Source organism: Semicossyphus pulcher, unplaced genomic scaffold (assembly GCF_022749685.1).
Source record: "Semicossyphus pulcher isolate SPU_LCO1_2020_fin unplaced genomic scaffold, fSemPul1.0.p SCAF_17, whole genome shotgun sequence".
Lineage (NCBI taxonomy): Eukaryota > Metazoa > Chordata > Actinopteri > Labriformes > Labridae > Semicossyphus > Semicossyphus pulcher.
Genome location: NW_027211681.1, coordinates 14,564,313 through 14,588,825, shown reverse-complemented (window position 1 = coordinate 14,588,825; position 24,513 = coordinate 14,564,313). Strand labels below are relative to the sequence as shown.

General features: G+C 39.4%; 3 protein-coding genes across 4 annotated transcripts; 1 reads left to right on the top strand and 2 right to left on the bottom strand.

The window, feature by feature from the left end:
- The first annotated feature begins 743 nt into the window (after positions 1 to 743).
- Positions 744 to 2,849, top strand: LOC138595001 (extracellular superoxide dismutase [Cu-Zn]-like). Its single transcript, XM_069666315.1, has 2 exons — positions 744 to 848; positions 1,458 to 2,849. The coding sequence occupies exons 1-2, from the start codon at positions 835 to 837 to the stop codon at positions 2,074 to 2,076; spliced, it is 633 nt and encodes a 210-aa protein (XP_069522416.1). The 5' UTR covers positions 744 to 834; the 3' UTR covers positions 2,077 to 2,849.
- On the bottom strand, positions 2,675 to 8,903 carry LOC138595000 (coiled-coil domain-containing protein 149-like). 2 transcript variants are annotated; one of them, XM_069666313.1, is made up of 13 exons: positions 8,729 to 8,903; positions 7,759 to 7,920; positions 7,604 to 7,642; positions 7,001 to 7,108; positions 6,749 to 6,865; positions 6,123 to 6,295; positions 5,821 to 5,893; positions 5,623 to 5,707; positions 5,345 to 5,492; positions 5,168 to 5,244; positions 5,033 to 5,068; positions 4,779 to 4,844; positions 2,675 to 4,691 (listed from the first exon to the last, which is right to left on the bottom strand). In XM_069666313.1, exons 1-13 carry the CDS (start codon positions 8,777 to 8,779, stop codon positions 4,126 to 4,128), a joined length of 1,701 nt encoding a protein of 566 aa, XP_069522414.1. In that variant the 5' UTR covers positions 8,780 to 8,903; the 3' UTR covers positions 2,675 to 4,125. The 2 variants fall into 2 exon arrangements, with proteins under 2 accessions (XP_069522414.1, XP_069522415.1); XM_069666314.1 differs by lacking the exon at positions 5,033 to 5,068.
- An 809-nt stretch (positions 8,904 to 9,712) lies between these two features.
- Positions 9,713 to 16,150, bottom strand: LOC138594427 (leucine-rich repeat LGI family member 2-like). The gene is made up of 8 exons (XM_069665501.1): positions 15,975 to 16,150; positions 15,703 to 15,774; positions 15,453 to 15,524; positions 15,040 to 15,111; positions 14,818 to 14,889; positions 14,105 to 14,274; positions 13,301 to 13,465; positions 9,713 to 11,328 (listed from the first exon to the last, which is right to left on the bottom strand). Exons 1-8 carry the CDS (start codon positions 16,148 to 16,150, stop codon positions 10,493 to 10,495), a joined length of 1,635 nt encoding a protein of 544 aa, XP_069521602.1. The 3' UTR covers positions 9,713 to 10,492.
- Positions 16,151 to 24,513: the final 8,363 nt, after the last annotated feature.

The following is a 24,513-nucleotide window of genomic DNA, read 5'->3' as shown; positions in this document are numbered from 1 at the left end:
CCATGTAGCCTATATTCATTGTACCAACCGGTATACATATATATATATACATATGTGTGTGTGTGTGTGTGTGTGTGTGTGTGTGTGTGTGTGTGTGTGTGTGCGTGCGTGCGTGCGTGTGTGTGTGTGTGTGTGTGTGTGTGTATTTATGTATGTATGTTTGTATGTGTATATATATAGTTGGATAGACATATATATTGTCCTTACAAATTAATGCATCAGTAATAGTGATTTTAAAATATCCTGCATAATTATACTTACAATTATTGAAAAACACACGTTTACTTTAATGAAGTATTGTTTGCATATATGGCACTTAAATAATGTATTCCATCATTGTCAGTATATTGTAACCTCTTCAGTGTTTGTAGTGCATTATGCAACATTTGCAGTCTTTCATCTTTCCTCAGTCGTTACAAAAGCAACATGCAAAATGTCAGACTGATAGAGGTTCTTGTCAAAATCAGTTCTCCATACTTTTTAGATGATGCAGCTGTTTGAAATTATGGTCCTTGGTAAGGCCTACAACAACAGCACGATAACTGCAGGTTTAAACGTTTAATACTTATTAAGTTAATAATAAGCAGGGCAGAAAGTGAGAAAATAAAAAGGCAAACATAAGCCTGCAAGCGCTTCAGATGATGTGTGGCATCGTCTCTGCATAAACACTGGTTTGGTAGCCTTCTGCTCCTCCCTCAGAGAACTACGCCGCCCGGCTCTCTTTTCCGAGACTTTATGAAACAATCCAGACTGCTCAGAGGATCGACACTGAACGCATCACCCAGAGTGAAAACAAAGTGTTTATAGTTCTTGCAGCAGTTTATTTTTGCTGACATGCGTCTGCACGGGTAAGTGGACTTATTATAGCTAATTTGAAGTCTCTGGTTTAACTTGTTTGCAGTAAAAAAGGTACTGCGACACCATCTTTGATTAGTGTTATAAGAACACAGTGCGTGCTTTAGCCGTAGTGTTGTGTGCATTCACTTCGATAAGGAGTTCGATTTAAAGCTATATTACATTTCATGACCTTATAACTTTTCAGGAACTGTATGTACTTTTCTTAAGTTACTTTTTTGGCAGTTTCACACTTTAAAGTTCAACCCAAACACATGATGACATAAAATATGAGAATATTAATAAATTAAACTACTTAAATGCATCCAAAGAAGCTAAATCTGTATACTTGTCCATCCATTACTTATGATATTGTCATAATTTAGTATATAGAAATATATTAAACCTGAAGTAAAATAGCAAAATAAGCCTTTTTGTGTTTCCTAACTTTATTTTCTGTATGGGGAATGTGGGAACATACAAGTATTTAACTGTGGTTGCTCTTTAAATTTTAGTAAACGATCTAAATACTGTCTTTTACTGTCTAATTGCTATTTTGATGCAAAACACATGATGAGCCGTGATATATGAAGCACTGTCCTCATGGTTTTAATCTCTTTCAGACCATCCAGCATATTGGGAGCAGCCCTGTTGGTTCTGCTGGTAGGCCGTCAAGCCCTAACTGAAAACGTACCAGAGGTCCATGATAACAATGGCACCATGTATGCAGCCTGTAAAATGAGACCCAGCAGCTCACTCCCTGACGATCTCCCCAAGGTGTCCGGCCAGGTTCTGTTCATGCAGGAATACTCTCAGGAACCACTTAATGTCCTTCTTCGGTTCAATGGCTTCCCCAAAGAGGGTGATTCAGTGCCCAGAGCGGTGCACATCCATCAGTACGGAGACCTGAGCCAGGGCTGTGACTCCACCGGTGGCCACTACAACCCAAAAGACGTGCATCACCCCAATCACCCTGGAGACTTTGGTAACTTTGTGCCCCAGCAAGGAAAAATCAGTGCAATGATAGAATCCCAGGCTACACTGTTTAGAGAGCAGTCTGTGATTGGAAGAGCAGTGGTGATCCATGAAAAGGTCGATGACCTGGGTCGTGGTGGAGACGCCGGGAGCCTGCTGCATGGAAACGCAGGCCGCAGGCTTGGCTGCTGCGTTATTGGGATTTCCTCCGCCAAGCTGTGGAATATGCATCATAAGCAGTACACCAGGAGGCTGAGGAAAAATTAATCAGTGGCATATACTTACTGATATTCATTCATTGTATTCATTGTTTGATACAAAGAAATAAACAAATCCACATTATTCAAACATTTAACAGAGGCATATCTAAAGTAGCAGAAACTTGCCTTATCATTAGTCTTTTCCAACTAAGATTTTTAATACTAAGAATAACATATAATAACATAGATATGACATTTTTAACCACTATAGCAGTGTTGTTGGCTACACGTTCCATCACTTTGCTCGTAAATATCCAAACAACTATTGGTTGTATTGGAATGAAATTTGGTACAGCCATTCAGGGTTCCCAGAGGAAGAATCGTACAAAATTTGGTGATCTTCTGATTTTTAAATTTTTTTTTTTACCACCACTGGGTCAAATTATACATTGTTTTACTACCAAATACTAGCAAAATGTCAGCTATACTTTGCATTTAGTGCTAGCAGCATGTTGAAGTTAGCATTTAGCTGAAAGAATCTGCATCATTCCTTCCTTTACAGGTAAGAGTTTCACAATATGTAAAATCCGGGTTAAGATGGTCAATCTCCGTTTGCCTTTTACTTATAAAACAGTTTTACCACCGACAACAAACCAGTAGCTGAAAATTCTTTATTTTAAAGAAATAAATACATTTGTACACATTTTTTTTTCACATTCAATACATATGGCTCTATGGAAGTTCTATCTTGTAAGTTCATAATATTTGTCACCACAAAAACAAAATAAAAACATCTGTGCTGGTAATCTGCTTCTTGTTGTTTCATTGTGTTACAAAAAAATATGTAAAAGTATTCTTAAATCTTTGAGTTCAACGTCAACGGATTAATTCTTGTTAACCTACAAATAGTTGTTTTTGAAGATGGAAATAGATTCAAGTACAGATCAAAAGTGTAATTATCTGTAATAAATAAATAGTATATTATCATGCAGCATTTTGTAAAGCTTGGATTAATATTGTGTTGTCATGATTAGAAACTTGTGTAAGGGCGTGTAGTAGAGTTAATGTTCCAGAGTAATATAGCTGCTTCTTAACCCTAAACATTGTTGGGTATCTGTTTTTTTACGTAGTCATTATTATGATATGTTTTCTTTAACAACAGGTGTGGACAGAGGTAGAAAGATAAAGAAAATTTCTGACAAACAATGAAACAAATCGTGAGAAAGCAACATCACATCTAAATGTTCAGCAGCAACACTTTGTGCCTCTTACTCAGAGCTTAACCTGAACCAGCATCCTTCTCCAGAGGTAACGGCAGCAACATAATGCAGATTAACTCTCCTTCACTGTCAATTAGTGCAAGAATTCCAAAAAATAAATAAATGAATGAAATTACTTAGAGTAGAACAATCCAACTCATCACAGCCACATTCCCTTGCCCTCTTTTGCTACTTTTTCTTACCTAAACCACAGTTTCTCCACTTTTATAACACAATGTGCAGCTGCCATGGCAACAGTTTGGGAATAACCACTTCCCATGCCCATAAACAAAGCCAGGCCCACACAGGAGTGCTCTTTCTAGATTGGAGAGAGAAAAGTGGACAAACATGCTCAAAACTCTGACCTCAAACCCATCAAACAATTTAACACCAACTGTGAGCCAGACCATATTGCACAACCTCACTTATAATCTTCTGGCTTTAGAGCTGATGCCAAACTCAGCAGAAAAAACATCCTAGAAGAGTTGCGGTTGTTTGATTTATGTTGAGCAATAACATATGGGTGTTCTGCTCTGATGCCTGCGTACAGTGTAGTGTGGGGCTTCATGAGACTTAAATGTGGAAGCAAACATCAGTAAACAGTTACTGATGGTGTGTTTTGAGTCTTTCAGTTGCATATTGATTAGAAAATCCACAACAACAATTTGTTTTATATTTCTTGGATTTACAGAGTAACAGATGTCTGATCCGTTACCAAAAACAAGCATTCTGACGCTGTAGTGTAGTGGCTACATCACTAGTGTCCCTTTCTCTTGATTTTTTTCTCATTATTGATAAAATAATAATAAATTAGCATCATAATATAAATGCATCACACATTATTATCCCTACTATTCTTAGATTTCCTGACTAAGACAAACATCCGTCTCCTGGTTTGACTGGACGTCTTCCTGTTCTTCTGCAGAGCTGGCAGCAGCAATGAAAACATCACAGCTGTTGTTTCCCTCCGTTAGAATACACCCAGTTTCAACAGTTTCCACCTTCTCACTGCCTTCATCTGACTTATCCTCTCCTTCCTCTAAGGTCTCTAAAGTTTGGTGGGAGAGGTCCGACTGATGGTGTGAGTTCACAGCTGCCAATTCGGGAAGGGAACTTTGACAATCCTCTTCTTCTTCTTCTTCTTCTTCTTCTGACTGGGGACTCGTCAAAGCTGGTAAATCAGTTGTAATCAGTGACTGACCACTTTCATGACACTCTTCCCTCTCTGGCGTTTCTATCCGAAAGCTGACTGGCTCTTCCTCAGCTGACTGGTCTGAGGGGTTCTGCTGGCATGTCTCCTCGCTGGGTGCTGATGGTGCCTCCACGTGAAGTCCCTCTGGATCTCCTGACACAGCTGGTGGTCCACTCTCTAGGTTTGGGACTTCTGTCGAGCTCTGCCCATCGACAACTATTTTTTCGTCACCTGTAAGAATAGAGGTTCTAAGTCATATATAATCATAAACAACGAACTGTAGATGGTGTGCACTAAACAAAGTAAAGTCTCATTCACCTTCCTGTCCAGGAGACTCTGTTGACTCCGCCTGCTGAGTGTTCAGGATGATGCTGTCTTTTCCTTCTATTAGGACAAAACATTATAATTGTAACCTTCAGTGGAATTTCAGACATTTGTAAGTCATAAAATAAAGCTGTTCTATTGGATAGACATGAGTACATGTAATTTGAGGAGATTGGAGAAGTGATGGAAGAGGATAAAGTTCAAAATGTTCAAAAAAAGTGGATGGAATTGTTAAGAGAAGAACATACTTCCATATATTCCCAGAGACACATTATAAGTCAGGCCTCCAGGTGGCAAGAAGAAGAAAAGGACAGAGGAAAAGATGGTAAATTATTGTCTGAAGAATCAAAGCTTCACTGAAACATGTTTATTAAGACGTTCACCTGGCAGGCTCCACAATCCAGACATTTCTAATGTTTTCAGTTTGCTCTCCAGCTCGGCAACTCGATTCCCAAGAATCCTAACGTCAAATACACAAAGGCAGTGAATTTCACACGCTCTGTCTGTCATGCAGATTACTGAAATGTGTTATGAGCGTGAAGTGTGAGATGGAGCCATACTTGTTGATTTGGCGTTGGTGCTGAATCACCATGTTCTTCTCGTGGATGGTTTCCAGCAGAGCTGTGGCCAGAGACTTGAGGTCTGAGATGGACTGAGGAGTCACCGGCAGGCTGCAGCCGTTTTCTTCTGACAGCAACAATTCCTTCACTGCACACACATGATGAGTCACAGGTTAAAGTACGGACACCAGGTGCTTATTTCCACTTCTTCTTCTCTGCCAAACGTGTAAATATTTACATGTGACTTTGTGACTTTGTAAAAACAGGGTTTTTTTTACCTTGTTTAGCCGACAGCACCCCGGTCAGTGCACTACTGTTCGCTTTCCCACTGATTTTAGAGTTTTTCCGACACTCCAGGGCGCTCTGAAACCAGTGAAGGGCATGGAATTTAAAAATTATAGAAAGTATTTAAATAGAACGTTATGAGTAAAATGTTAAAGGTGATGAATAATGAAAGTGATGAGAAATGTATCTACCTTGTACTTCATCAGATTTTTTTTGAGCAAGTTGATTTCTTCTTGAAGTTGTCCGAAGCGTTCATGCAGATACCTGAAAGGTTATTTTTGATCAAATTTCAAGGTTCAGTCATCATTAATGCATCTTTTCATCTGTTTACATATAGAAGCATATGTTATCTTGTGAAAAATACACAATATTTTATTGAAGTAGAGGGACAACAGTGTTTCAGAAACATGAAGTTATTGTTCCTTTAACTGTGAACATTTCTGCAGACAACAGTTTCACTCAGTGGCTTTAATAAAATACGTATGTAACAAACCTGTTCTCCATGCAGAGTGCATCTATGTCTACGATCCGTATGTCATCGTTGCCCACGATGTGGTTCATTTCCACGTTGAGTCGATGAGCCTTCTGCTGGAACACGTCGCGCTCGGCTCGTACGTCCTGCAGCTCGTCTGTGAGCGACTTCACGCTGTGCTCCAGGACCTCGTTCTGCAGCAACATGAAGCGCAACGTGTGAGGACATAAACTGTGATTTTACCTACTAATGCTACAGGTTCGTCTTCCTTATATGTTTAATTTACCATACACTGATATTGCTCTGTGTTACTTTTTTAAAATCAATCACACTAAATGCCTTTCATTTCGATCTTGTAACTAAATGTTTGGCACCTTATTATCATGTTTTATTTTGCCATAAATGTCTTACAAATATAGAAAGATGTGCCCTTGAGCCCCTCAGTGAGCCTCCTGTACTTCAGGAGAAATACTGGCCATATGGAAGTTGGTTCAGTATTTTTCACTTTAATATAAAATAGAGAAATCTGCCTAAAACATGAAATTGGAAACTACAGTCAACTACTATAAATGACTATAATGGCCAGAATTGCATTAAAAAGAAGATGACAGAAATGAAGCAGCAGGCAGTGAAGCTCCTGTTCTCACCTGCTCTCGAGCTCTCTCTAACTGTTTGACCAGATCTTCTCGTTCGTGTGCGGGAAAGTGTCGAGCACCAACCTCCTCGTCTCCCAGCCGCTGTTTAGTGATGGTCATCCGTAGAAGCTGAAGGGACAGACAGAAAAAGTTGACTGCACAATATTTTCTGTTCAATTCAGTACAGAACAGTTGGACAAATTGTATTTTATTTTATCTGCATATATAACCTAATTGTTCGGTGTTGTGCACACAACATGGTACCTTGTTGTCACCCTGAGCTTCCATCAGTCGCTGCTTCAGCTCCTTCACCTCCTCAGAGAGTTGACTGTTTTTGTCTCTGGAGTCTCTCAGCAGCTGAGCCAAATTCACCTAAAAGAGACACAAACGTGAGGTCACACGAGATCACAAAGGCTTCTTGCAGCTGTTAAATGATTAAATGCAGGATGGACATTCACAGTTTCACATAACAAGGGTTTCATATAAATATTCCCCAATCTTTTAACTTGACACGATGAAAACAACTCTGTAATGCCGAGTGAATGTGAAATGTTTTCTGTGGTTATGAACACTGGCAGCAACTGTTCTCATCTCTCAGGCGGAGATCAATCAAACTCATGGTTTGAATTACTACACTGTGTACAAAGCATAGCGCAAATAGCTCCACGGAGACACAGCTGGACTTTTTTTCCCCTTGAATATTTTAGCTCATCTTAACAAAAACCAGCCCGGTCCAGAAACAAAGGCATTACTAAGGCCATTTTGAGTCAATGTGTAAAACTGTCACATGTGTTTATTATCTGAAATACTTTGCATTTTTGTTTGAAAGTGATGAATAAAGAACATCTGCGGGTTAAAATCACTCACTTGATTTCTCTTCTCAGGAGGCAGAGAGGGATCTCCATCCTATCGGTAAGAAAAACAGATTTTCATTAAATGCAACATCTGCAAACTTTAATCATGGACGATGGACTGCCTGTGATAACACCAATGATGCATCTTTAGGACCAGTAATGTCTTACAATGAGCTCTCTATACTTCTTCTTGAGTCCTTGGTGCCGCTCTCGGAGCTGGTTGGCCATCAGTCTGAACTGATCTCTCTCCTGCTGACAGGTGTCCAGCTCTTTGGACAGAATCAGGAGCGCCTCCTTCTTACTCTCCAACTTCCGCTTACAAATCAGGAACTGCATGTAAGGACACAAGTGTTTGAAGAAGAGACAAAAACAGGCATTGTTATCTCTGAAATCCAGTAACTTCACATTATTCAAACTGTTCAAAGAAAATAATGAAGCAGTCCAGCAGATAAAAACAATTAAAAACCACAATAAGACCCTCTTCTGAAGTGGGTATTTATTGTTATCCTGTTAAGGTTCGAAACATGGTGTTAAAATGTTTTCAGTTGCTTGTAAAGCACTTTCATTACACTAGTTTAAATGATATAAATACTTTTGATTCACGGAGACTCATTAAAGTAGGTAAATGGCTTACAGTGTAGAAGAAAAAATTGGTATCATGCTTCACCATATATTTATTTTTAATACTTCCCTTATGAAAACAGGAATGGAACTGTTTTTTTCTAAAGGATCTACGTTGGGGTGATCGTTGACCCCTCGTGAGCTGTCATCTAAATGTCCTGATTTTGACAGATCATCAGTAAAAATGTATGCAAAGACAATACAGCTAAATTGTGGAGCAGTTTACAAGTTATGATCTTTGTATGGCTCCGGGCTCTGCAGGTACAAGGAAAACAACAACAAAAAGCTACTTCCTTATTTTCATTACCTATAAACTGAGAGAAACTAAAGCATCTGAGATTTAATCCGGGTTAACCCTGTTTGTTCTTTATCTGTCTGAGGCAACAAACCGGAGGCGAAACACAGAATTAAAACAGTTAGAAACGACGCACATTTTCTGCTAAACTGACGGTTTGGTGCACAGCCTCGGTGGAGGTTAGGGACTCCTTATTTTCCTGCTCCCTCTCCTCAGTCTCACCTCGTTGAGCAGCCCCTGCCAGTCACTCTCGCTCCTCCTGGACGGATCCATCTCACTTCACGCGACAGGAAGAAAAAACACGACTAATAATGACGCAAGGTGAGTTTCAAATAAAAACACACCAAGTTGGCTCCAGTGGTCAGATTTACAGACATTTTGCATCATCAAAACGGATTAGGTGATCGAGGAACACGACCTGCATCACTTCCGTCCGTCAGCCTGACGTCAGAGAGTCGTCACGACGCATTTGGAAACCCTCGTTAATCTGACACTTAGTGCGTAGACATCAATTGTTAAAAAATAAATAAGCCTAAATGTCAAGAAATAATCTTTTTCTTAAAAGATGTTAAAAATAAAAAGAATTTTGATTTTAAAGGTTTAGGAAGAGTTTTGGGATTTTTATCATTTTATCATTTAAGGTTATTGGACTAACCGTCATGCTTATACCAAGCGAATAATGAATTAATTAAACTGCAATTTAAACACCTAAAATACACAACCAGATCAGTAATTGTAATGCAGCTATTTTACCATAAAAAACAGTCATTGGGCTAAAGAGAACAATAAACTGTTCACAATTTGATGTGAATTTGATTTCATTATTTTTTGAGTGTGATTGTTCTGCTGTTCTATAGCACAGAATGGATAATAAATATATGTCTTAAAACTATCCATGTGCTTTTGAAAAATAACTTCTCTGGGATGGACTTAAAAATACATTACAAACCTGTAACAGAACATAAAAACATTCTTTAAATTCTTCTTATTCTCTAAAATATAAAAGCAGAATCTAAAATAAACCAGATAATTTTGTCTTCTGTTGTAGTTGAAAGGAAATGCTGACCAGCTGCTGACAGCACTATACATTTAAACATGCTGTCTGAGGCACTTTGTCTTTTCTTTACGGCCACATTTCACCGCCTGGGCATCTTCCACAATAGAGGACGGAGAGAAACACAGAAGACAACGTTACATGTGGTTAAATGTTTTTAATGCATTGACACAAACTCGTTGTTAAATAAGCCTGAAGGTTGTGTAAGAAGGAGGATAGATAGAAGAGAAGAAGGGAAATGCTTCATGTTTTCATGAAATCTGAAATGCCAACAAAAAGAAATTGCTAGTGCAGGATTTAGTAAGCATTTTATGACCATCTAAACAATGAGATAATTTACACATCATTCCATGGTTATGTCTGTTACAATGATTTATCTTCAAAGCCAATCAGACTGTGATTAAATCTGTACAATAGATGAAACATATCAAAAGATCAGTAAAGAAAAGGACACTTTTGTGTCTTAAGACCATTTAGATGTCATTCAAGTCATATAGCAGCACACAATTAACCTCGTGATTGTAATTCAGAGCAACATTCAGTGTTATTGATTTTGCATAGGAATTGGAAGTGAATCACAATCTTATTAGACACTAATCAGGCACACTGTCAAACAGTAGTTAGTAATAAATGCAGTTAGGCTTAAGCTCGTTAGATTTAGCAATACATTCTGCTTTTTGAAGACAGCCTCTGTAGGAAAATGTATTTTAACATAACATCCAAACACTTCAAATGTGTCATATTTCTGCAGCAACTTCTTGGGGGTCTTTCATGAATCGTACCTTTACTGCTAGAAATGCATATGAGTTGCAGAAACTTGCCAAAGATGTTTGCCTCAAACCAAGAAAGATAAATCTGGTTGCATTAAGAAGACAGGCAGCATTAGAATTCCATTGTAGCATATACACATTACTGATCAGAGGGGCTGAGCATTATAAGCTTAAATCTACAATAATATGCTCAAAAACCATGGATTTGCCCTTGAAGCTGGAGGAGAAAATGAAATTCCTCCTGTCATTGGTCAATGCTATGAACGACCGGGGCGACTGCACGTAAATGTCCTTGAACTTATGAAACGTTTTGGTCTCCACGTCCCAGAGGTAGATCTGTGTGAAAGAGTAATCGCTGCCGAGAGCCAGGTAGTGCCTGTCTGTGAAGGTGAAAGGCTGGAGGATCATGGCTCCTCGAGACGGCAGAGCCTGCACCTCAGTGAACTGCTTAGTGGTCCACTTGAGGACTTTGGAGTCACCGATGTAACAAGTCATGGCCAGAAACAAGTCGCCCTCCAACCGGAACGCTTTGACTGCCACTACGTCGTCAACGTTTGGGATTTCACCGTGAAGAATGAACTTCAGGGTGCTCTTGTTCCACAGGTAGATGACAGGTGCCTGAGAGCGACTGGCTAAGATGAGGTAAGACTTCCCGTCCACCTCGACAAACTCTGCGTCTGTGTCACGAAACCACTCGTGGAGGAACTGGTATGAGTAGAAACCGGTTTCATTGCGGTCTGGTTGGTCGGTCCACTTGTACAGCGTCGACAGGCCTGCCTTTGAGCTGTCCACGATCACAAAGTACCAGTCACCGTCCATCTGGAAGACCTCAATGTCATTCGGCTTTGAGATGTTAAACACCTCAATGGTTTGAAACTTTGTGAACTTGTTTTGCTGATCGTCAAACTTGTAAATATGGGAGCCGCCGAAGAGCTGGGTGACAATTATCAAGACGTAGTTGTCGATCAGAACCGACCTGCAGCCAACAACAGACTTCCCTGTGAGGAAAGAGAGGATGACAGAGGTAACACAACACAAATTACATTTAGACTGACCATGGCTCCAAAACAGCCGCTCTCTTAAATTAACTTTAAAAGATGAGGTCAACAGTTATCCAAAACAACAAATCCAAATTCAAAAAGACAAAAACCAGCAATCTGTCTGTCAGTACTCAATGTTACTGTATGTGGCTCTCAGTCCCGGGCACATGATACTACTGAAGATCTAAATGATAATAAAAAGCCCATCAACAAATATTCTTCTCATTAAATGCCAATAAGTTTCAATTAGAGCTGGGCACTGTAGTTTTTAAACATGTCTCAAGCAGGAGACAAAAGTGAATTTTTTGGGAACTATTTTCTGTTATGAAATAATAAATATTTGGTGCTTTAAATGTAAAATCTCCATCTCAAAAACATTGCCTGTCTTTGCCCCTCCCTGTCGTTCTCAGCAGCCGAAACACTCAGTCACGCATTCATCACCTCACGACTGGACTACGGCACCAAAATCCTCAACAAACTACAATTCAAAACTCTGCCGCCCGTCTTCTCACCCACTCCCGCACCAGAGATCATATCACCCCAGTCCTTCAGAACCTCCAGTGGCTCCCCATCCAACAAAGAATCCAATTTAAAATCCTCCTCATCACTTACAAGGCCCTCCACAACCCAGCCCCCCCCCAACTCACTGACCTCCTTCACCAATACACTTCCACCTGCAGCCTCAGATCCCCCAACGCCAACCTCCTCACCCCTCTCACCCCTCTCACCCCTCTCACCCGATCCAAGCAACAGACTTTGGTGGGACAGAGCCTTCTCTATTGTTGCATCCTGCCTCTGGAACTCTCTCCCCCATCACCTCAGACACTCTCCCTCACTCCCCTCTTTCAAAACTCGACTCAAAACCCACCTCTTCAAATCTGCTTTTAACCTGTGACCGATCATCATCTTACTGTTGTAACTGTTTTTCTTTTATGTCCACATTTTAACTGTATTTTCTGCACCTTGATCGTTCTTATACTGTACATTGCTTTTACTGTCTTTGCTATTTTGTTTTAACATGTAACAGTGTCTTTGAGTACTTTTTATAGCGCTATAGAAAATAATCAATAATAATACGTATTATTATTATTATTATTATTATTATAATCTCAAAGATCTCAGTTTCATTCTCTTTGGCACCGACTATGGCAATAAATGGTCATTGTGGGAGCACATATCCAGCCAGTGTCGCATGTTTGGTTGGCTCAGGTTGTAACTCTTGATTTTCCTCGCTGACGTTCGCTTTCCTTTTTAGACTGTTTGCTTCATCTGAGCGTCCAATTTGTTTCTTTTTCTTTGGATTTCAGGATTTCAAGTTGTATCTGTAGTCATCGATCTTTTCTTTGTTTGTTCAGCCATAGTAGATTAGTGTTTACTCGCAACACTTGCAGAGAGCGGAAAAGCAGCTGCTTAGCTCCGTCTACCCTCTCTGGCAGACCAACCACTGCTGGGTGATGGAAAACGCGTCACTAACTGAGCGCCACTTGTGATTTTTTCCGCAAATGTCGCCAGAGACACCCAGTCTGTAATAATACTATATACTGCAAATGCAAAGGCTGTCATCAGTGGGCCACAGGCTCAATCACCATTGTGTTACCTCTATCGGTGATAGGGAGTGACCTAACACTTAACATTAACATTATTTAAATGAAAATATTGAAGATTATCATTTTTAAGAGAGTTTTCAGCACTAGGACCATGTCTGTGGGGTAATGTTATGAAAAAAACTACAGTCACCATGTTCATTATTGAAGTAACGTGTTTTTTATGTCTGTGACAAAGAGGAATAATCTGTATCAGGCTTTGCTTTTGATGCAAATGTTGGTTTTGTTTTGTCTTTAAAGAGTAGTAAACCATTATAGTATACAGTATATCACCAGACGTATCCCTTTTAAAACAGACTCTTGTAGTGTAGTTAGTGTAGTCAAACCTGTTATATTGTCAAATTTCCTGAAGTTCATCTCGATGTGGTCCCACTCCATGACCACACAGCTGTTGGAGTTGGGGGCGGCCATCGCCACGTAGATGTCCTCTTTGAAGGAGAAGATGTCCGCTGACATGGACTGAATGGGAATCGACTGATGACGCACAAAGTCTGTGAAATGCAGACAAACACAGAAACTGCTGCTCTGCTGACAAAGTCAAAGAACCTGGCTGCTTAAATTACATTTGTCATGCAGTGAGGAGCTTCTGGATGACACAGTGCAGGGTGACATATTCCTGGTTTAGAAATGTTTGATATTAATGATGTTTTTCTTTTTCTTTATTTGTTTTAGTTTTACAGTATTCTTGCTCATAGTATGTTAGTGTAATGCCACGATTGTTTTATGTCAACCTTCTGTGTCCTTGTTTTTAAAGATAATGTGCCAATAGTAATTTAATAAGCACATGTATTAAAGTGATTTGACAAACTGTTGTGAAAATGTCAACTTTTTGTCAAGGGAGTTGCCGGGTTTGCCTACAAATGTCTTCTATCAGTCCTGGTTTTGCTGATTGTAAAAGTGTCTGCATGTGTGTGTGAGTCAGAGGCGTACATGTTAGCAGGCCCGGAGTCCTCTTGTTTGTTTTTGAGTGCAGAATAGATCATTGTTGTGTCCTGCTGAATAATTTAACTGTTTTATTGATTCACTATTTTCTGTCTTCCCTGCCTCTTTCTTTCTTGTCTTTCTTCACAGTATGTCGCTGTGTCTGTGCCTGTTCATTTTTGCCTGTGATAGTGTACTTGTCATTATACCTGTGGAGATACACTCGCCCGGGGGAATAGGAAGGTCGTTGAGCCGCTTGCCCTTCATGTCACTGGGGCCCGCACAGAAGACATCGGATACTGTGGCGTTTGTGTTTTTCAGCCACATCATCAGCCACTTGTTCTCACAGTTGCACTGGAAAGAGTTTCCTCGCAGATCCCTGATGTAAGACAGAGGGAATCATCAATACCTGCAAAATCTACTTGGAGACAATTACTACAGAAAACAAGTATGGATTATTTTGGGGTATTGATAAGAGGAAGAGGGTGAGTGCTGCAGGATAACAACATTTGCACCTGTCATGGGTGAAACCAACAAGTTTGAATACAAAGAGGATGTTTTTTGGATGGCCCAACAACATGAAAGTTCATAGACCAGAACATTTGCGTTATTATAAGGACATTTTCTTAATACAGAGCATCTAAAATTATTATAAAAAGAACAAATTATGCTACAAATAAAAGTCAACCTTGGAATGAGAAGCACTACAAAAGAGCAGAGGGACATAAACTTCAATTCCATGCTCTCTATTTAATTCGTATGAGGTTTAATGCAGCCAAACGCAAAACACAGCCTGAGTCAGCTTCACTTTAGAAGGCAGTAAGGAAGAGGACTGCACACACACACACACACACACACACACACACACACACACGCACACACACACACACACACACTGCTGACACAACAACTGCTTACTCACAGTTCCAGTAACGAATCCAAGTGAAAGAACAGATCTCTCGGCAGAAACCTCATCTTGTTATTGGCAAGTGATCTAAACAACAGACACAGGGAGGACGGAGAGATTTATATTACTGTAATTATTTAGTCTTTTAATTTATTTCATCAGTCTGTCTCTGTAATAGAGCTGATAAGTAGCTACAGAGGCTGCGTTAATGGAAAGAGAGAATAATAACAGACTTACAGATGAGTCAGATCTCGCAGACCACGAAAGGAATTTTTGGTGATGGTTTCAATCTTGTTCCCTTCAATGAATCTGCACAAAATACGAGTAAAAGGATTAATGTGATATATATATTGTTACGTATTAAATCATGTCGGAATTTTTTTTTTATGTAGATAACTTGTTCACACATATGTCAGTATATTGTATTCATCAACATTACTGCTTGCCCATCGATGGCGAAGGAGAATTTGTAGTTGTAATTTACGGCGTAGTACGGTCCATCAAAAATATTATGCAGTGTATTCAAGTCGTTATGGATCTACATGTGAATATACTTAGGAACAATAATTAAGAAAATTACAAAAAAACTCAAACTTACATCATTCACATGTTACATTAAGAAAGATGTAACTTTGTCAAATACTACTCACAAATATTCCAGATGTGGGAGTCCAGAGAAGGCATCGTCTTTGATTGTAGTCAAAGAATTTGCATTCAGAAGTCTGAAAAGATGACGGAGTAAATACAGAATGATCATGTCAGTTACAATCATCATAACAGATAGAAAACGTCTGCATTACTGATAATCCATGTACTTTGTGGCTTGTTTGTGTTTTACTGTCTGTGCATCTAAGCCCTGCATGTCAATTGTTGATGACCAGTTAAACAAACTGCTCTTACAGCAGCTGCAGAGAGGGCATGAGTGAAAACATCCCCTCTGTGACTTCAGAAATAGATCCATTCACCATGCTCCTGTGTGAAGAAACACAATCAAATCAAAGTCAGACTCAGGCTGGGACATATTTACACTCTGTGCCAGACACACCAAGTGCCAACTCTGCAGGGAAGGAAACTCGGGACAGACAGTGTCTCCTTGAAGGCAACATTTACTGCTCTGTTCGTTATTAAAGAGGAAATCCACTTTGGTTGAAAACATGCGATTAATTACTCACAGTGAGTTGATCTCGCTCGGTATAGTCCGCGGGATCTGAGCGGTTCCGACGCAGATGATCGTCTCCTTGGAGCACGAGCATCCTGAAGGACATTTGAAATTCCTTCTACATTCAGCTGCTCCGTAAATAAACAGAAGAACCAAACCGGTCAGGAGCCACTGTCTAGTAGGCGTCATGTTGCTTCTCGCACATTAATAACAGTAAACGACACCGGTGTTGACGTTTACCCGCCTGGGCGACATCAAAATGCAGCAGTACAGTGGAAAGCCCTGACACAGGCTGATACGGCTGCAGCTGCGTCCCGGAAGGCTGCTTCGCTTTCGGACAGCGGAGGAAAAAAAACAAAAACGCTTACTCGCCACAATGGGAACTTGTAGAGAATAAAAACTCCTAACATGTTATAAATATGTTAGAGCATGCCATTAAACAACATTTTTAAAGTAATAATCAAGGTTGGAAAATCAATAAAACACAAAAACGAAACAAAAAAGTGAAAAATGCAGTGAAGAGGATTTCAGCACCATGGACAGCGGCCATAGTTTTTAAATGCACATTGCAAACATCGTCTCTTGACGTATTCTGCAAAGCACTTAGTTTATAAAGATTCATAAAGAGTAAAACTCAGTTGCAGACAGGCTCTAGGCCATCATTGTTCTCTGACATTATTGAACCAAATTATCCTTTATATCAAATATTTTCCAGCTCTGTTTGACGGCTATAGTTACAACTGACATATTCATTTTTGAGGAAAACAACAGAGTTTATCTGTCAGTGTTAAGAGCTCTGGACCATCTGCAGACCTGTGTACACTGTGATGGAATGGTTGTCTATGTGTGCAGTTACATGAATATACCACTAGAGAGCAGCTGCTGATAACCAACAAGTTAAAGTTCTGTTTCCAGAAGGGGGAAGGTAATATTTTGATCTTTTCTAGTGTTTTTGTGTGCGAATGTTGTCAGCCTGCACGTTATGTCTAGAGTTTGTATCTCATTATAGTATATGTTGAAGTTATTCTGATGGCACTGTTTCGTTTTCAGAAAATTGAGACATTTCCGGGTGCAAGGTCTAGGTTTTAACCTTCTTATATACTGCTACTGCTTATATTCTTATAAGTCTTTCCAGGTTTGAGCCAAAGCAAATGCAACTACACACTACATCTTTTCTAATGAACACACAAATGTATTTATTCAGAAGTCTAATTAAAGTTAAAGTAAAGGAATTAAGGACACATGCTTTTTCCTTTTTTCTTTCAGTTTTCAGGGTGATTTTTTTTTTTTTTACCATCAGCCATTTTACAGCTAAATGCATGTACAAGTGTGGGTTATAAACCAAGCAAATGCGTGCCTAAAGAAGTCAATTGATGTCAGTATAAGAGAAACATGGGTTGTAAAAACAAAAGTTGGAGATCAATCAATCAGTCATGCTGACATTATTTCCCCCATATGCACAGGATCAACTAGGATTTTAACTAACCTAAAGTTATCAGTATCTTAAGTTTAATCCTTTGTTAAGTAATGTAATCTATATTATACTGGTCAGAAACTCTCTCCAACTCAATCATCCCTAAATGCCACATGTTCCTCATATTCATAGAAAGACGTTTTCACACAACAATAGGGCTGTTAGTTGTCTCAGCAGGCCCTAACAAGGTGCTGACCTTTGCTGGGGAACCAGAGTTTATGAGCACGAGTGAAACCAAATACCCATTGCCAGAAGGGAGCAAACGTACATGTCTGCCATTGCTGGCATAATTCAAGCCAGCTCTGCATCTAGCATTGCTGCTTTTAGGCTAGAGGATCCTTGAAACACTTAGGACACGTGCAAGCTGAAACCACATGACGCCACTGCAAACATCTCTTTGCTTTTTCTTTCTAGACGACCAAGATGTGATTCAGGAACGGGAACACACATTCAGCGTTTTGTTAGGCCCAGCCGGTTCTCTGCGTTGGAGATGCATGTTACTTATAAAACCTGACACAGTGAATGAACATTATTACATTTTGTCCATGTTTTGAATGTCTATAAACTGTAAGAACAGTTTTTGGTGGTAGTTCATAATCCAAATCCGAAATAATCATTTTTTAATACAACTGAAACACTGTGAAGTAAGATCAAACACCTTTACACAGACAGAAAAAAACATGAATTAATCTGGTAACTGAACTGATGGTTCGGTGGTTTATTTCTCATGCAAGTTTCATTTCTAAACTTATTTTGAAAGTACAGGATTTTTAAACAAAATTACTGTAGGCCTTAAACAAGATAAAGAATCAGATTATGACAGCAGGTCAAACACACAAATAAGCACACAATCTGTAACAAAAGTTTAGGGATGTGCAAAAATGATCATAACTAACCAAATGCCTATTAAAGTATATGACATGGTACTACCTGCTATTTACATGTACTTTATTTTCAACTACAACAAAAATAGAAGCCCCCTTATGTAGGATTTCTTTCTCTTTAATTTGGTGCCATCTGATGCCAGTGTCAAGAATGATTTTGTCCTCTTTTAAAGTAAAGTGATTCTGTTATATAAATGATATGACTGCTGTTATGAAACACGACAATGCTGGTGTTAATATTGACATTTTATCAGTTGAAAATGCCCTCTACTTTTTAACATCAGCCCTGAACTCAGCAGGCGAACAATGACAGAGTAAAATGAGAAATTAGCTTTGAAAAAAAAATTAATAATAACAGAACCACCTTTATACTGGTGCCAATTTAAGGTTTTACATCTTAAAAATCAGTTTGAATAGTAGTAGTTTGAATTATCTGACCTTTACAAATATAAAGATCAACCTATTGCACTTTGAAAGGCAGGATTACATTTGGGCCGTATAAATATAATGACTCAACATGAAACTACTACATAAAATAGTCTTTATGCTACATTTCGATGACTATGTTGTTTCTTTAAATAAGTGATATTTATAAATGTGTGAACCTAATGAACCGTTAACCTGAATACTCAGTGATCATTTATCCTCCTTAAGTGAATTGTCATTATCGCTGGTTTAGAGTAACCCTCTAATCCCTTACATCCACTAAACCAGCTCACATACGACACTTTCAAATCCAAAGATGACCTTTGACCCTTTGAACCATGAAAGCCTTGAATGTTAAGAGGGGGTAACCTGCAGAAGTGCGGTGTCTGGCTCATGGTGACTGCTTCACAGCAGGTGTTCGAGCTCTAAAACTTCTCCAGTTCCCTCTCAGGAGCTGCAGATGACTCAGAAACTCACAGGCACTACTGGACTGCACGATCCTGCAGGAAGCACGGAGATATCAAACTGGAATTAGATTCAACCAGTCTGTGTTCTCAATATATTATAAACAATCCATCCTATTTCTAATTTTATATGCAACTTTTAATCAAGTAGAAGTCAGCTATCAATCGCTTGCCATTTATTTTGATAAATGATTAACCAGTTTGAATATTTTTTAAGGAGTTAAGAGCCAAAATCACCTGATCCCAGCTTCTATTACATCCATATATTCTGGTCTCTTTACTCTTATGTCACAGTAAACTGTTTGCATTTGTTGTGGACAAAAAAACTTCGACATTTTGTATCAAGTAATAAGTTAATAGACACCAAATTTGTCAACAATAAAATCTTCATTAGCTGCAGCGCTCTTTAAATGTAGTTTTTCTTGTCATCATGACATTATGGGTTAGTTAAACGTTGACATACAGGTTTCCCTGCTTTTTCCATAAGTCGATTCAGGATTGTGTAAGTAGTATATTAGTATATTAAGATATATGGGTTTTTTTAAGTCTTTTTTAAAATTCAAGTACTTCAATAAAGCAATACATTAAAATAAGTGTTTATTTGAAATATGAAGTTCTTTTGATGCACCCTTTCATCAAATGTAAATATTGTAAATGTTTGTGAATCATTTTAAAGTGATAATCTCGAAGATTTCGGTTTCGTTCTCTTTGGCACCACCTATCACGATTAACAGTATTTGCACACTTCCCAGAGAGTGACAGTGTCGCATGTGTGACGTCCACGGTTGGCTCCGGTTGTAACTCTTGATTTTTCCTCGCTGACGGTCGCTTTCCTTTTTAGACTGTTTGCCTTCATCTGAGTGTCTAATTTGTTTCTTTGTCTTTGGATTTTCACTGATTTTTGAAGTTGTATCTGTAGTCATCGATCTTTACTTTGTTTGTTCAGCCATAGTAGATTACTGTTTACTCGCGACACTTGCAGAGACCGGAAAAGCAGCCGCTTAGCTCCGCCTACCCTCTCTGACAGACCAACCACTGCTGGCTGATGGAAAACCGACACTAACTGGGCGCCACTTGTGATTCTTTCCGTGAAAGTCGCCACAGACACCCAGTCTGTAATACTGCAAATGCAAAGGCTTCCATCAGTGGGCCATAGGCTCACTCACCATCGTGTTACCTCATTGGGCGACAGATAGTGACTTAACAGATATTTATTTAAATGAAAATCTTCAAGATTATTACTTTAACCATTTCTGAATAACAAAAAATTGTGAATGTTAACTTAAAAAAAATAGACTTGCTTGTTGGAGAGTATAGTTAACTAATTTAACAAGCTAATTGGCTAATTCAGAAATGAGGGGAACTTCTACTTTTCTTAAGTACATCCATTAAAATCTACTCGTACTTCTACTTCAATAAATTTTTGAGGCAAATACATTTCACTGACCTATTAACAGGATTTCATAATTTTATACTTTAACATTTCCATTATACATTTCGTCAGCTGTTCTTGTTGGTAGGAGTCTGGCCTGTCAGAGTCAGAGCTCCTGCTGCTGCTCTGTGGATTGGATTAATTTGAACTTTTTTAAAAATAATTTAATACAGTAAAAATCTACATCTATTCCAGTCTTAAACTCCAGACTCCATAAGTACACACCCATCAGAGTATGTCACTAGCTTTGAAGTCTCCACGTGGACCAATGTGAGCTCTGCGAGAGCACGAACAACTGTCCAACCGACACTTGTCAACTCGGAGAATCTGTCACTGTAAAATCAACACTTGTTAACGCTGGAAGATTTGCTGTGTTACTGTTTAACTTGACCTTCATGCTCAAACTGATATTTTTAGAGCACATGTTCGTACATTTTGTGTATGAATTGTGAGCAGTGACTCAGCTCTGAATCAAAATCTGAAGTGAGCGGGGGGTCAGAGCGGGGGTTGAAAAGGTCCTCACGTGGACTCGCGGTGTCGTTGATTAATGGTGCTCATGATTTAACACCTGCTGTTTTAATGTAGCCACTGTAAGAAACTGATCTCAACTATGCCTGCGTGAGCGCTGTCCCCATTTTAAATAGCTGCCTAAATTTATCAGCTTTGTAGAGGTCAGTTCAAGCTTCGTGTGTGTTCGTGTTTTAACAGGGAAAGAGAAAATCAGATGTTTCATAGGAATTAGAGATCACAGGCGCAACATGTGTCCATATGAGATGTATTAAGAGTGTATTTTTTTCAGCTTTATAGAGAATAAAGGAACTGTACTGTTTACAGACTATGGTTATTTGGATTTGTTTTATCACTATCATAATTTTTACATTTATTAAGCTGCGAACTGAAGAAAACATTTAGGAGTCTTCAAGCACTGGTGCGTCATTATAGCAATTATAGGTATAATGTGTTGTTGTGAAATCTAAGCTGGAGTCATGACCTTTATTAGTTTACTGTTTGTTTCTGCAAGTCAGCAGCTGAACTCACATACAGCCAACACAGATAACAGGTTTGATCCATCAGGTAAAGGCTTAAAGAAGAAGAGTCTTCAGATTCAGAAGTAAAAGTCGGCCTACCATCCACTAATGCAAAACTACTCCATCACAAGTAACAGTCCTGTATTAAACTACTGCCCAGAAAAAGGGCTGCATGGTGGTGCATTGGTTAGCATGCCTCACAGCTAGAAGGTTCCTGGTTCGAATCGCATTTTGGACATACAGTATGGGGCCTCTGAGTTTGCATGTACTCCCCGTGCAAGCTTGGACTCTCTTCAGGTAGTCCGGCTTCCTCCCACAGTCCAAAGACATGCCCGTTAGGTTAATTGGTGACTCTAAAATTGCCTGTAGGTGTGAATATGAGTTTGAATGGTTGTCTGTCTCTATGTGTCAGCCCTGTGATTGACCGGCTATCAGTCGAGGCTGTACCCCGCCTCTCGCCCAATGACAGCTTGGATTGTCTTCAGCCCCCCTGCGACCCTGAACAGGATAAGCAGTGTAGATAAAGGGTAGATTGTGAGCAGAATTTTATCGATGTATCTTGTGGATTTAGATTTACCAAATTCATAGCTGATGTTTTTGGTTGTTCCAAATGTTTATTTTTGCACATTTTCCAAAAAGGTGGATCCCTTACAAAACTCATGGCACACTATTCCCATTTTTATTTTTTGGGAAAAATATGTTAGAGAAGAAAAAGAAAAAGTAAAGCTGATCTTAATTGTGTCTCTTTGCTTTGCAAACCAGCCACCCTAATGGAACCCATTGAGAAGTTTTTAGGGGAAATGTGTCTTTCTTGGATGTGCTAACAGCTTGTATGCAGTATTCAACCTTGCAATTCATTTAGGTTCAGTTTGTCTCACATGTGAACAGTTGTTGTCTTGTTACTGTTGGCAAAGGTTGTGGATGGTATCAAAATAGCAACTCAATTCCATCACTTTTTTCTGTGACACTTCTGTTGGCGTTCCTTGCACACTGATGTACAGACAAATAACAGCGCACACCTCTGTATCCAACGTGTTTGCTTTTATCTGCTACAAATCCCTCCTATACTGAAGAATCCTGTCCGCAGAGGAAACACAGAATAGACCTGATGTTTAGGTAGGCCTGCATGTAGGTATTGTATGGATATGGATTGAGGGAAACTATACTGGAAGTGTAACCTAAAAGCATCCAAGACATGACAAGGGGCCCAAATGAGACACTTCTTTTTAAGGGCCCCAAACCAGGAAGAAAAGAGAAGAATAGAGAAGTTTTATTTTATAAGCTAACCATCTTTTCAATATTAATTCTTCTGCATTAAATAAAAGCTTTCAAATAAATATAGTAGAGGAAAAATTAAATTTTTCCGTCTCATAAGTGGAGGATTTAAGGAAACATTTAAGTACCTCAAAACTGTGCTTTAGCACTACTTAAGTAAATGTAATCGGTGTGTTTCCACCTCTGGTTGGAAAACAGATGATTTCCAAGAGCTTCCACCACATAAATGACACTAAGTGTGAAAGTGGGATTTGAGGGTGACAAAGGCTTTATCCTGGTGGCCTCTGTCCTTGATATTGCTGTCAGTGTGCCCTCTACACGGAGCAACTGTTGGCCCGACCCCTCCCTGCTGCATACCACCAATCTGGGGCCCTGTCCAGAAACAACACTTGTGTCTTCAACACTTAGACAGAGGCCTAATAACCACATCATAACTACGCATTATTCTGCATTGTTCCCAACACTATTATCCAATCCTTCATTTCATTTGTCCAAACTCCCACGCGTCTCGCATGGCCCAATGAAGGGAGCGGATTATATGAGGCTGACACAGACCTCGAACTACGTCTACAGATGAATGGATGAATTTATAAATTCTGTTATGTGACTGGCACCAGCTGGTGGTGAATGTTTCTCTCAGTCAAGGAAAGGCAGCTGTTTCAGAGAGAGGGCAGAGCACTGATGGCATGGCTACAAATACCATTAGTGCCAATGTTGAATAACACAAAACACTTTGCACTTGCTTCCCTGGACCAAAACTTTGAATATGCAGTAACAATTTGACCGGTGAGTTTGTCCATTTGTTGCTCTGTATCCCTGCCATGGCACTGAGCTACAAGCTACTTAGAATAGGAGTACAATTTGTAATGTTAAACTTGGTCCATTGTGTTGATTCTTCAGGTTATTTATGACTAAAGCCTCAATTCATCCAACAGTTTTACACCCTCAAGCAGTTTGGATTACAGATTTGGCCTTCTCCGATCTCTGCTCTCACACACGGCAGTCAATAACTGGCATACGCTCTACTTCACAAACTTTACAAAAGAAATAATTTGATTCAAACTCCACGGGTTATGAAACAGCCTGCTTTACCTTGAAAGGTCCCCTTGTTTGTAATGTAGCTTTAAAAAGACTCAAAACGATTAATATAAAGCATGTTTTAAGGTTTGTCAGTCACATTTTACAGGGGTTTTTTTATGTCAGAGTTCACTAGTGAATAAAGTTAAATGAGGGAAAAATGAAGTGCTGTGCATCACTCTATAAACTCATAAACTCATGTAGTAAATGTAGATATGCAACAGTATTCAGAAAATGTGCATAAGGCTCAGGGGAGCTGTTCTTCATAAAAGGTGCTGAATCTCTTTCCACGTTTTGGAGGTACGTTTCATAAGGCCACGTGCTTCTTGTATAAAGTTAGATGGTAAAACTAACTGAGACTCACATCAGAGAGAGACCATCATGGGATTTTCCTCGGGACTCCCCCCTTCTCTCTCTCTCCCACTCTCTCTCTCCCTGCTCGCTCACGTCCTCCCTGTCCCTGCAGCCCTCAGAGTTTTCCGTCCTGTGTTG